Source organism: Pungitius pungitius, chromosome 16 (genome assembly GCF_949316345.1).
Source record: "Pungitius pungitius chromosome 16, fPunPun2.1, whole genome shotgun sequence".
In the NCBI taxonomy this organism is placed as follows: Eukaryota; Metazoa; Chordata; class Actinopteri; order Perciformes; family Gasterosteidae; genus Pungitius; species Pungitius pungitius.
Genome location: NC_084915.1, coordinates 7,260,333 through 7,272,468, shown reverse-complemented (window position 1 = coordinate 7,272,468; position 12,136 = coordinate 7,260,333). Strand labels below are relative to the sequence as shown.

The 12,136-nt window shown below is 46.3% G+C and overlaps 1 protein-coding gene across 1 annotated transcript; it reads left to right on the top strand.

The window, feature by feature from the left end:
- Positions 1–5,241: 5,241 nt before the first annotated feature.
- LOC119215431 (T-box transcription factor TBX2b-like) lies at positions 5,242–10,850 on the top strand. The gene is made up of 7 exons (XM_037467602.2): positions 5,242–5,828; positions 6,122–6,389; positions 6,540–6,686; positions 6,993–7,069; positions 7,156–7,313; positions 8,184–8,713; positions 9,616–10,850. The coding sequence occupies exons 1-7, from the start codon at positions 5,479–5,481 to the stop codon at positions 9,964–9,966; spliced, it is 1,881 nt and encodes a 626-aa protein (XP_037323499.2). The 5' UTR covers positions 5,242–5,478; the 3' UTR covers positions 9,967–10,850.
- Positions 10,851–12,136: the final 1,286 nt, after the last annotated feature.

The window sequence follows — 12,136 nt, the reverse complement described above, 5'->3', positions numbered from 1 at the left end:
TGATTACAGATAAGCATGGACAGACATTTTCATATAACAGCCCATATATGATTCATGTGCAATGAAAAATAAATGGAGGCCCAGGGTATTGTTCCTGCGCATAGCAGGAGAGATTCTTATAATTGGATCCATAAATAAGTATTTTTGTACTGCAGCTCCCTGCTTTTAGAGCAACTCTAATCCTGTCGTCTGGATCTTACAATCAAGATAAGCAGATCCATATGCGTTTCTGTTATGTTACGAAGAAGATGTCATGATTAAAACAAGGCAACACAGAGCCCAGACAACACTTGAGGTGACCGCTCCTTCTGCTCAACCTTAAGTCCTCACCTAAGTTATCATCTTGTCCTCCTTCTTCTGTTTGTCATTTAAACGTTCTCTCCAACGTTCAGATGTGATACCTACTTTACTGACTTGCCCTTTGAATGACTCGCCCAGGAACCCTCAGTGGCCCAACATTCTTCTGAATTTGTCCCAGGTGTGGACTGTGACCGGAGAGGTGAAATTCTTGCTCTATCACTCAGATTGATAGCCTCCTTCCTGTTCTGGCGCCTCACCCGAACTGTCAGCTGGAGCTGCCCCAGAGAAAAATGGTGGCATATAGACCAGCGCTGAGTGAGGGTAAGCAGACCCAAGCATTGCTCCTTCAACCCCAATCATTTTCTTTGACAGTTGTTATTGGCTGTCTTAGAAAGGCAACTTCATGCATGCAATGTCTTTGAAAATCAACAGAAAGGAATGGAGAAGGATGTTTCCCCGCCCATCTTCTCTGGACCCTGCTTTTCTGAACTCCTTTTTGATTGCAAGATATTGCCCTGCACACTATCAGGGACCATTGATCATTTGTGGGGCGACACTTAGTACCTTGAGCGCCTTTCCTGCCTGCCGTAACTGTCAGGCGGCACGCCACTTCATCTTACACTCGGTGAAGTCCAGCCCTTGCTACGGCAAGGAGAAAACAAGAGGCTGCTTGTATTATTATTAATTCTAGTTAATCCAGGGACAAAAAGTCTTAATAACAAGTTTCATATCATTGCGAGCCTATTTTGAAACAGTTACAACGACAGTGTATGTTACATGGAACCTTTTCTCTAAGAAGATCTACAAACTACTGTCTTTCACCTTATAATCCTTTAATTAGCAAAAATGCTTGAAATGAATGAGTGTTAATGTCAATTGTGTGTGTGTGTGTGTGTGTGTGCACGTGCGTGCGTGTGTGTGTGTGCTTGTGTGTGTGTGTGTGTGTGGTCAAACTAGTAAAACTTAGAAGATAAAAGGGAGTTGGTCGGGATCACAAAATCAACGTTGAGTTCAACTTTCCTTACATAAGTGTCGTGGTGTGATTTTTGATACTTGTTGTTTTTTGTGTTCTTCCATTTTCCTGGCAGTAGGAGACGGCGGAGGGCGAGGTTGGTGCTGAACGAGACACACCTGGTTCCCATCCCACTCAATCACTTGTGCCATAAAGACAGGCTCTGCTCGTCACTCCAGTGCCAGAGTACCCCCGCTCGTACCCGCTGTAACTCGTGGCTCCTGGCTCTTTTCTCCCGTGCTCGACTCCAGCCCAGCCAGCTCAACCTCCGTCGTCTCCTCCGTTTCCAGCGCCTTGTGTTTTTGTGTATCCTGCTGTGAGGATTAAACCTTTTGAAGACCATCTCGTCTCCTGTCTCTGCATTTTGGGGTCCACCGAGAACCGCACCGTGACAGAATACTCTGGCCAGTCATGGACCCCGCAGAGACTGACAAACTACGGCAGGCGTTATCCATGCAAGGCACCCGAGTTGGACAACACGAGCAAGTAATCCACGAAATCATGGAAACGCTCCAGAAACTCTCCTCCGGGGTCACCCAGCTCAGTAGTCGTCTGGATCAAGTAGTCACCCAGATCTCCTCGTTGGCCCCCACCGGAGATCCTCTGGTTTCGGCCGCGGCAGCAGCAGTGCCCTCAGCCCCGCTTCCCAGCCCTGTCCGTGAACCTCACATCCCCACCCCAGACAGATATTCGGGTGAGTTAGGGACATGCAGTCAGTTTTTACACCAGTGTTCTCTAGTCTTCGATCAACGAACTCACCCCTGTGCCTTTTTCTCCCGTCGTCTGACCCCAGCCGAGAAGAACTATGACGTGGGTAACCGGGAGCTTCTGGCTGTTGTCCTCGCTCTCCAGGAGTGGAGGCATTGGCTGGAGGGTTCCACACACCCGTTCCTAGTATGGACCGATCACAGGAACCTCTCTTACCTACGCTCGGCCCGTCGTCTGAACTCGCGCCAGGCTCGGTGGGCCCTGTTCCTAGGCCGCTTCCAGTTCACCCTCTCCTACCGTCCTGGGTCGCGGAATATAAAACCAGACGCCTTATCCCGCCAGTTCTCCTCCCCTGTGGAAGACCTTCCCGTGGAGACCATCCTCCCTGCCTCCTGTGTGGTAGGAGCAGCTAGGTGGGAGGTCGAACAGGTGGTCCAGGAGGCACTACGTGACCAACCCGCCCCGGAGAACTGCCCCCAAGATCGGCTGTTTGTTCCGCCCACGGCCAGGTCCTCCGTGCTCCAGTGGGGACATGCTTCGAAGATCGCTTGTCATCCCGGTTCTCACCGGACCCTCACACTTCTCCGGCAGCGTTTCTGGTGGCCTACCATCGCAGCCGACACCAGGGAATTCGTCTCAGCCTGCTCCGTTTGTGCTCGCAGCAAATCCTCCCACCAAGCGCCCGCAGGCCTCCTTCGCCCACTGCCGATTCCCCACCGCCCCTGGTCCCACATTGCAGTAGACTTTGTTACTGGACTCCCACCTTCGGAGGGTAACACTGTTATCCTTACTATAGTTGATCGTTTCTCCAAGGCAGTGCACTTCGTCCCTCTGTCCAAACTCCCCTCGGCTCTAGAAACTGCCAACCTCCTCGTCCTACATGTGTTCAGACTCCATGGCATTCCTCTAGATATCGTGTCGGACCGGGGGCCTCAGTTCGCCTCTCGGGTCTGGAAAGCCTTTTGCCAAGCGTTGGGGGCGTCGGTCAGCCTTTCGTCTGGGTACCACCCTCAGACCAATGGCCAGACGGAGCGGGTCAATCAGGACCTCGGGTCAGCTCTCCGGTGTGTCTCTGCTAGACACCCTGCCTCTTGGTCCACCCATTTAAGCTGGGTTGAATACTCTCACAACTCCCTAGTCAGCTCCGCCACGGGCATGTCTCCTTTCATGGCTTCCCTGGGTTTCCAACCTCCCCTTTTCCCCATTCAGGAGACCGAAGTGGCAGTCCCCTCAGTCCAGGAACATCTCCGGCGAGCCCGCCGGGTATGGCGCGAGGCCGGTGCGGCCCTCAGACGTACTGCTGCTCGCAATCAGCGGTTGGCGGACCGACATCGCTCCCCAGCGCCCCCATATCAGCCTGGTCAGAAGGTGTGGCTCTCCTCTCGGGACATCCCGCTCCAGACCGTGAGTAAGAAACTGGATCCCAGATACATCGGCCCTTTTGAGATTGAGAGAGTGATCAATCCCAGTGTGATGAGACTCAAATTGCCTCCGGAATTACATATCCACCCTGCTTTTCATGTGTCCCTATTGAAACCTGTCTCCACCAGCGATCTGTGCCCTCCGGCCGAACCCCCGCCACCCCCCTGGCTTGTTGACGACCATCCTGCTTACTCGGTCCGGCGGCTGCTGGATGTCCGCAGGCGCGGCCGGGGGTATCAGTACCTCGTGGACTGGGAGGGGTACGGTCCTGAGGCGCGGTCGTGGGTGTCCCGCTTGCTCATTTTGGGGCCGGACTTGTTGAGGGACTTTTATCGGGAGTTCCCCGACAAGCCTGGTAGGCCGCCAGGAGGCGTCCGTTGAGGGGGGGGTACTGTCGTGGTGTGATTTTTGATACTTGTTGTTTTTTGTGTTCTTCCATTTTCCTGGCAGTAGGAGACGGCGGAGGGCGAGGTTGGTGCTGAACGAGACACACCTGGTTCCCATCCCACTCAATCACTTGTGCCATAAAGACAGGCTCTGCTCGTCACTCCAGTGCCAGAGTACCCCCGCTCGTACCCGCTGTAACTCGTGGCTCCTGGCTCTTTTCTCCCGTGCTCGACTCCAGCCCAGCCAGCTCAACCTCCGTCGTCTCCTCCGTTTCCAGCGCCTTGTGTTTTTGTGTATCCTGCTGTGAGGATTAAACCTTTTGAAGACCATCTCGTCTCCTGTCTCTGCATTTTGGGGTCCACCGAGAACCGCACCGTGACAATAAGTCTTTATGGGAACTACACGTGCAGGTTAAGTGCTGTCAGATATTGTGCTTTTTTGTCGGTGTGTAATATGATAGACAAAATAACAAACAAAATTGAGCAAACGCTCCTGAATTTGAGTACCACACGGTACCACATTGTCAAAAATGTTTTTTGAGTTGACACGACCGCCTTTGTTTTTACTGGAGAGTCTTAAAATGTTAATACAAACTTGAATATTCATGAAGTATATTGCTATCTGATATATCATTGTGTAAATTACTAAATATTTTCTTGTATAAAAAGCCATATCGTCCCATCTCAAAGCGCCTGTCCTTTCATTGCTTTCCTTTAGATCAGTGCAATTTTATTTCTTGACTCAGTTTCTCCTGTTCATAACGGCGCAGGCTCACTGCACTGGAAATAAAACTGGAACAGGCAACTTGAGGATTTGGAAGGTTGCCTAAATGTGAAGTGACAGGAGAGAGCTTTTGGCTCTTTGCGTGACGCCAGCAAACTGGCACCGAGTCCTCCTTAATTAACAGATCCATGCACTTCATCAAAATCCTAGTTGTTGTTTTCAAAATATGGTTAAGAGAATGAGTCAGGTAGCCGCTATCACGAATTCCGAAGATAAAAACGTTTGACTGAAAATCAATATTGATGATATTGTCATTAGATTTTTTTTTAGCACAGGTTTCTCATAAACTAAACACACACAAAACTGGGCTAAAAAAGATAACTCTTCAGTTGAGATGTTAGCATCATTTTCATTCTTAGTCAATAAAACGTTTTTTTTTTCTTTCTAAAAAATAATTATGATTCATTAATGGTTTGCCACTTATTAATGCTGTTTGTCCGGTCTGCTGTCTAATCTACTAAAATGTCCCTGGGTTGAAACCACACCCCCAATCCCCCCTCCTCATCCACACACGCACACACACACAGACACACACACACGGAATCATGCACACACGGGAATTGGTCGCAACAGTGAAGCCATGTCAAAGACATTTCCCTCATTATGTGACAGCGTCAGCAGCACCACATCTCCGAGTCCCTCTCTTTGAACTTGTCGCATGGCCCCAAAGTGCTCTGCCCTCCCGCGTGCGGATCTACCAGCGGACAAATAAAAGGACCATCCTCACCTCTCGGCGTCTATTTCGGGAAATCTTAGATCTCTCGGGCATGCTACGAAACTCCCAAACTCTCCAAAAGCTCGTTGCTGTTGGATGACGCGCGCGCGCCACACGGCAGCAGCCTCATGTCGGGCTGAGACTTTATCGGATGCCTCTAATGAAAGATCCAAACGCCACAGCGGCGGCCATGGCTTACAATACTTTCCCATCTCGTCAATCGGGTGCCTTGCCGTTGTCAGCCTTCTTTTCCGCGGCTCAGCCCTCGTTTTTCCCCGGGCTGCCTTTTCCGGACGTCGCCCCGCGGTCCGAGCCTTCGTCCGGACGGGCTGCCTCCGACGCGGAGCTGCTCGCGGCTCTGGGCCGCCACCATCAGCCGGTCCAGAGCCTGCCGCCGGAGGACGGGCTGGAAGATGACCCGAAAGTCACGCTGGATTCCAAAAAACTATGGAATGAGTTTCACAAAATGGGAACGGAGATGGTTATTACAAAATCGGGAAGGTACGCCATGCATATTGTGTTTGACATTCCATTATTATTTTTTTTATAATAGTCCAATATCATGTAACTTCTATTAGAACTATTATTATTATTATTATGTGGTTGTTTCTTTGTTATTTTCCAGTCAATACATCAGTACTTAGGTTGTGGCCCCTCAAGTTCAATCATAAATATAAATATAAATAATTAACGTAGTAAATTAAATTAGTCGATGCTCTTTGCATTCCTTGAATCAAAATACGCGTTTCTAAATCAAGAGAAAATCGATTTTTTACGTCAATTCTTTGCCACAGGCGGATGTTTCCGGCGTTCAAAGTGCGGGTGGATGGGCTGGTTGAAGCTGCAAAGTATATCTTGCTGATGGACATTGTCGCAGTCGATGACTGCCGCTACAAGTTCCACAACTCCCGCTGGGTGGTGGCTGGGAAAGCTGACCCGGAGATGCCAAAGCGCATGTACATCCATCCAGACAGCCCGTCCAAAGGGGAGCAGTGGATGAGCAAGCCCGTCGCATTTCATAAACTCAAACTCACCAACAACATTTCCGATAAGCATGGATTTGTAAGAATATAATTCAACTTTTCCATGTTATTATTTTAGCCCGACGGTATTCTCTTTGAATTGATAACCCTAAAATTGTGTCGTTCTTGAAGATGACGTCCATGTCAAAAGCTTTGATGTTGGGATTTCTTTGTCTTTTTATTTTTCCAGACAATTCTGAATTCAATGCATAAATACCAACCCAGGTTTCATATTGTGAGAGCCAACGATATAATGAAGCTTCCGTACAGCACCTTCCGGACTTACGTTTTCCCGGAGACGGAGTTCATCGCTGTCACTGCGTATCAAAATGAAAAGGTAAAACCCATCCCTCCCCATGTCTCCCATCCCTCCCTGCTCCGCCCTCACATGCAAACACAGCACCCGTAACGCACTTGGCAACAACAGTGATGTTGTTACCATTTGTATTTAAAAAAAACAGAGAAAAACAAGATAAGTCTTGCGACTATTAGGATGGTTTCGAAACCGTCAGGTTCAGTATAATTTAAGGTATGGACCAAATAGGCTCTGGGCCCTCATTAGTGCAACATATGCGCTTTGAGCATACTGGTAGCTGTATTTTTGTGATGAGTAACGTTTTGATGTGTCTTTTTCTCCACAAAGATTACACAACTAAAAATCGACAACAATCCGTTTGCCAAAGGATTCAGAGAAACAGGAAATGGAAGGCGAGAAAAGAGGTATTTACTTTGCCAGCATTATTCTTCACAATATTAAAAGATATATGTATATATATATTTAGCTAATCTAAATTTCTGGCCCACAGGAGCAAGCATTTAACCATTTCTTCAATGAGCCAACGCACAGCTGACCTGGACTGTGCTGATTCTGATGACTCGTGTGAACAACCCAGTACCAGTGATCCATTATATTCCCCCCGGGAGCTGGTGACCAGCCCTCTGATGTCCACACCAACCTGCCCAGGTGGGGGAATTCGCAGTCGACTATTGAAGCGGTGCAACCACAGAGCAGAGACGATGTTCATCCGTGATAGTTTCAAGGCGTTGCGCTTTGAACTTTGGCCCGTCGGTGTGGAGTCTGCGTGTTCTCTGAACGCTTCAGTGGGGATTTCTAGTGTGTTACTTGTATGGTGTGTAGGCTAATGCTTAGGAGTGCTTACTGACCCAAAACCTGTATTACGATTAGTCAAACACATTAGAATGTGTAACCTGAAAATCTCACAGCAACAGTTTAAACGTGTCTTAGTAAATAACATCACATGATGGCTGTGCTCAATTCAAGAATCCCATTAAGCCATGACACGTCTTCTTTTGTATCACATCACACTGCTCTGTGAAATTGTGGTCTTGTTGGCTTTCTGATGTGTTAACCAAGGTTCAAATAGATTCTGTGTTCTGAGAAGATGAGCAGGGTTTCCAATATTTTAAAATGATTTTATATGTATAAATACTAGTTTTCCATTAGCTGTCAACCGCCAAGCCGGGTCCTCCTGGCTCGTAAATCCACCTTGTATGAAGATTTTTTCCAAGGTCAGCAAATCTTTTACACCGGTGGGAGGGTCAGAAGATTACTATGTTTTGACATTTCAGGGGCTCTTAGGATCTAAACCTAAAGTTACTGTGTAGACTCTCAGTCGAAATACCTTTGTTTGGATGAGTCAACTATATTGGTACTTTGGGGTTAGACAGAAATGTCTCACTCATGGTTTCCAGATGTAACCAAGTCATTTCTGTCCTCATGCTGTAACAATAATACTCGGCTCTAGCGAGGCATAAATATGCTCTTCATACTTGCACATTCATTTAATGATATCTAATTCTTTTATCCACACAGATGACGACAATTTTGAAAGTGCCTCAGATATTGATCAACAAGATGAGGACTATGCTGAAGCTGGCCATTCCAGGGGCGAATTTATATCTTCTTTGAGCCAGAAGAGGGAGGGAATACTGTGGAACCGGCCTAGTCTCAGTAAGGATGACGGCCATCAGGACACAACCAAAGAAAGAACAATATTTGGATCACCAGATCTGATGTACTCTGCGGAGAGGGATTCTTCTAAAAGGCACACGAGCGAAATCCAACATGGCGTCCTGCCAATGATGTTGCAGACGCAGAGTTCATTGCCTCTCGCCGCTGGTCACCTCCAGACTTTTGATTTCCCGAGTGCCCATAGCCAACAGTTCCTTAAGCTCGGAGCTCCGTTGTTGTTTGACCCGGGACAGTTGCCATTGAAGCCAGAGGGTACGGGACGTCTGTTGGCTTCTTTGCCTGCAGTAGAAAACAGAGGCCTGCCTTCTCAAAGCATCACCTCTCCATCTCCCTTCATGTTTCACCTTTCACAGCACATGCTGGCATCTCAGGTACGGCTCTGACATCACACGTATTTGAACGGTCACCATAACCAGGGGCTGCTGGTTCCTCAATTGGTACATTCATTGATCGTAGAGAAACATCTCTCACTACTCCAAGGGGAATGCATTTGCATTGCTCCTCAAAGAACATTTTATTTTTCTGATATCAGTGAGCTAACCCTAATTATAGTTAAAATAATGTGATCAGCTTCCGGTGATGTTTGTAAGTACTGTACATGCACAAAAGGGATGGAAGGCGACTTCATCAAGTTCATTTCCGATTAAACAACATATGTTATTGATGTTATTGATCAACTGAGAGGAAATGCAACTATTTCATTTTTCACATTGCACACAAACAGGCCTGAAATGAACACACACCAAAACCAGTAGCGAAACACATGTTGTCAAAGGCGCCACAAGCAGGGTTTATTTTTTTTTACATACGCATTATCATTAAACCCTGTGATGTCATTGAGTGGAGAACCATACCTCCTTGATTCGGGAGAGTCAGCCGGCCGGTAAAGAACGGGTTCGATGGATATGGAATGGGAGGCTGATTGGAAGTTTGGGATGGACGCTTCAAATGAGAGGCTAGGTGAGGAGGCGGAAAGAGATCTGAATTGACATGGTGTTGGAGAATGCAAATCTGCATGGCCAATTTGTTGCAGCAGTACAAGCCTCAACAGATAAGGCGTTGTTCATTTTTTATCAGTATTTCCCAAGATACAAATGGTAAAGGGCAAAATCTCAGTAGGTGCAAAAAAAACGCAACTTTTCTCGACAGAACCACTCCACTGAACTCACTTCTTAAAGACATGCAACCTGTGCTGCTGTGAATGAAGATGTAGGAACATCAAAAATCCTATGGTATTATTAAAATAACAACTCTTTTTTTTCTTTTCATGCAGGGAATCTCACTGTCACCCTTTGGAGGATTGTTCTCCTATCCTTACGGCTACATGTCGGCCCCAGCTCTCCCCACCTGTTCGGCAACCACTACGTTGGCAAGAAACCCCTGTTTCCGCAGCTCTCGGCCATTGTTGCGATTCAGCCCTTATCAGATCCCAGCCTCGTTCACCTCGAGCCCAAACCTGCTTCCAACCAGATCCCCTGGTCCTTCAAACTCACAGTCCGAGGCGTCCAAGTCAGGGAGCAGAGAGACGAGTTTAGCGCCCGACAATCACCGTCAACAAACGAAGGTGAAACAAAAGACTTTGCCCCCGGAATACGTCAAAGGCTGCGCTGCTAAACACGCATGACTTGGTGGACTTGATGAACAACCTCGTCGAGAATACACTCACGGTTTACTTGTTTTTCATGTTAAACCTGGTGGATGCACTCTGATGGACACAACACAGGTTTATGAAAATGCACGTGATAATCACCTAAAACAAGTATTTTGCTAGAAACTGCATGCGTGGCTGCTAATCAACATGTCATTTATAACATCAAAAATCCTGCCAGATAAATACGGATTTAGTGATTTGCAAGTCAAAAGACGCACAAACATTCGTCAACATAACATTTCCGTGTGAAGCAAGTTGTCATTACGTGGAAATATATGGTGTTGAGCTGTTAAATGCATATCGGGGTGTCTTTTGATTTACAAACATACCAAAACAATGCTTTTAGGAAATTTTACAGAAATCAAAAGAATTATGCTAATTGGATTTTTCTTCAGGGAGAACCGGCTATGCAATACTCAACTCCCAACAGCAGTGTGCTTTAAATATGAATAAAACACATTTGTTTGGCTTCATTCCTCATGATGGTGTACATATTTTCCTCATCATGACAAATCTTTAATCTACCTGGTAACTGTTTTCACCTTGTGTTGATGTACCAAAGCTGCACCGTGGACTTTGAGAGCAAACTCAGGATTCTTTTTTAAATGTATTTTTACCAGCACTTAAGAAAATTGTTTTCAGCAAGGTTGTTTGCCAAATTATTCAGGTCAACTGTGCTTTTTTCACAATTTAAATAAAGATGTGGTTCACATTTTCTTAAAATGTTTATAATAATGCTATAGTTGATGTTGCACATTATATATTCAGATGTCTATTCTCAGCAACGTCACTTTACCTCTGCTGTCTGTAGGCTTCTGCTGTATTGAGTGATTAAAAGAACACAAGCAACAATTGGCTTACCCCCAGTCTATAAAGTAATGGCCTGTAAGGCGTCGTACAACTGATTTAATTTGAACCAAAAAAGGGTGCCAGTGTCTTCAGGCAATTGGATCAAAGTCATTGAATAAGACACAACTTTATACTCGTGCCAAAAACAAAAAATAACCTACTGCTGAGAGGTAATCAGCAGTATGTCGGCTGTTTCTCCCCCTGCGAGGTTTCTCTGGCTGCTGGGGATTCACTCAACAGTTTTATCACTAGCAGGATGTAGCAGCTGGGTGCCGGTCAAGTTCAGAGTCAAGAGGGAGTCAATGGCAGTATAAAACAGGCAATAAAAGGTGTTTTGAGAAAGTTTGAGTCCCTGCATCCACGAGAGGTCCTCGAGCAGGCAGCTATGACTGACCACTCAAAATGTTACTCAGTTTGCTGAAGAAAATATGACATCAATCGAAATAGAAGTGCACACTGACTCTGACAGGGAATTATTATTATTATTATTATAAAAAGACAGCAAAACATAGTCTAACCATTCAAGTAGGCTGCTGCTATTATTGTAAAAAGATGGACATTCAGGCTTCGTACTGTGGTTCAAAGACCTCCTGCTGATCCTAATGTTGAATAAAACACAAGAGGTTCTGTAAATTGAATTGCCGACCCTGATTTAATCTCCTGTGGCCCCCCTGTGGGTCAGGACCCTGTCAGTGGGGATGACTCTTGTCAACACATGGTCACATGTATTATAGATGTGTCAAGAGGATTGGATGGATTGGATGCAAGGGCTGGATTAAATTAAACTCAAAGCTCATCCGGCGTGGAGTCAGGGTCTGTCTGGATGTCAGGCCTAATCCTATAACTTTGTTTGACTAAATTAAGCTTTCGGTTTCTTTAGTACATGCAAATATGTTTTTGGCAAGCTCCGTCCTTCTCATTCTCTTTCTGGCTTGTAATGAATTATCTGTATGTTTTGTTGTAGAAATACTGTGTTTTTGCCCTGGCTCCCCTTCTAACAATATAACCCCCTCTGCCTCTTCGTCTTTCTGCCAGTTCTGAAGAGAATAACAATCTTAGTTTGGCAGTAATGGTAACGCCGTTCTTACAATATATCTTAGCACTGCTACTCCATCTCTCCGGGGATCAATAATGAGCTCTTTTCTATAAACAGAGGAGAATTATATTTAAAACTTAAAAGTAGTCCATTTCAGTATTGTTTGTTTGGCGCTTCACAACAAGCAGAAAGTAGTTCTTTGCAACAGCTGCTGTCATGCCCTTGGCCATGGCAATGGTGGCTGAGCAATAAAGGTGA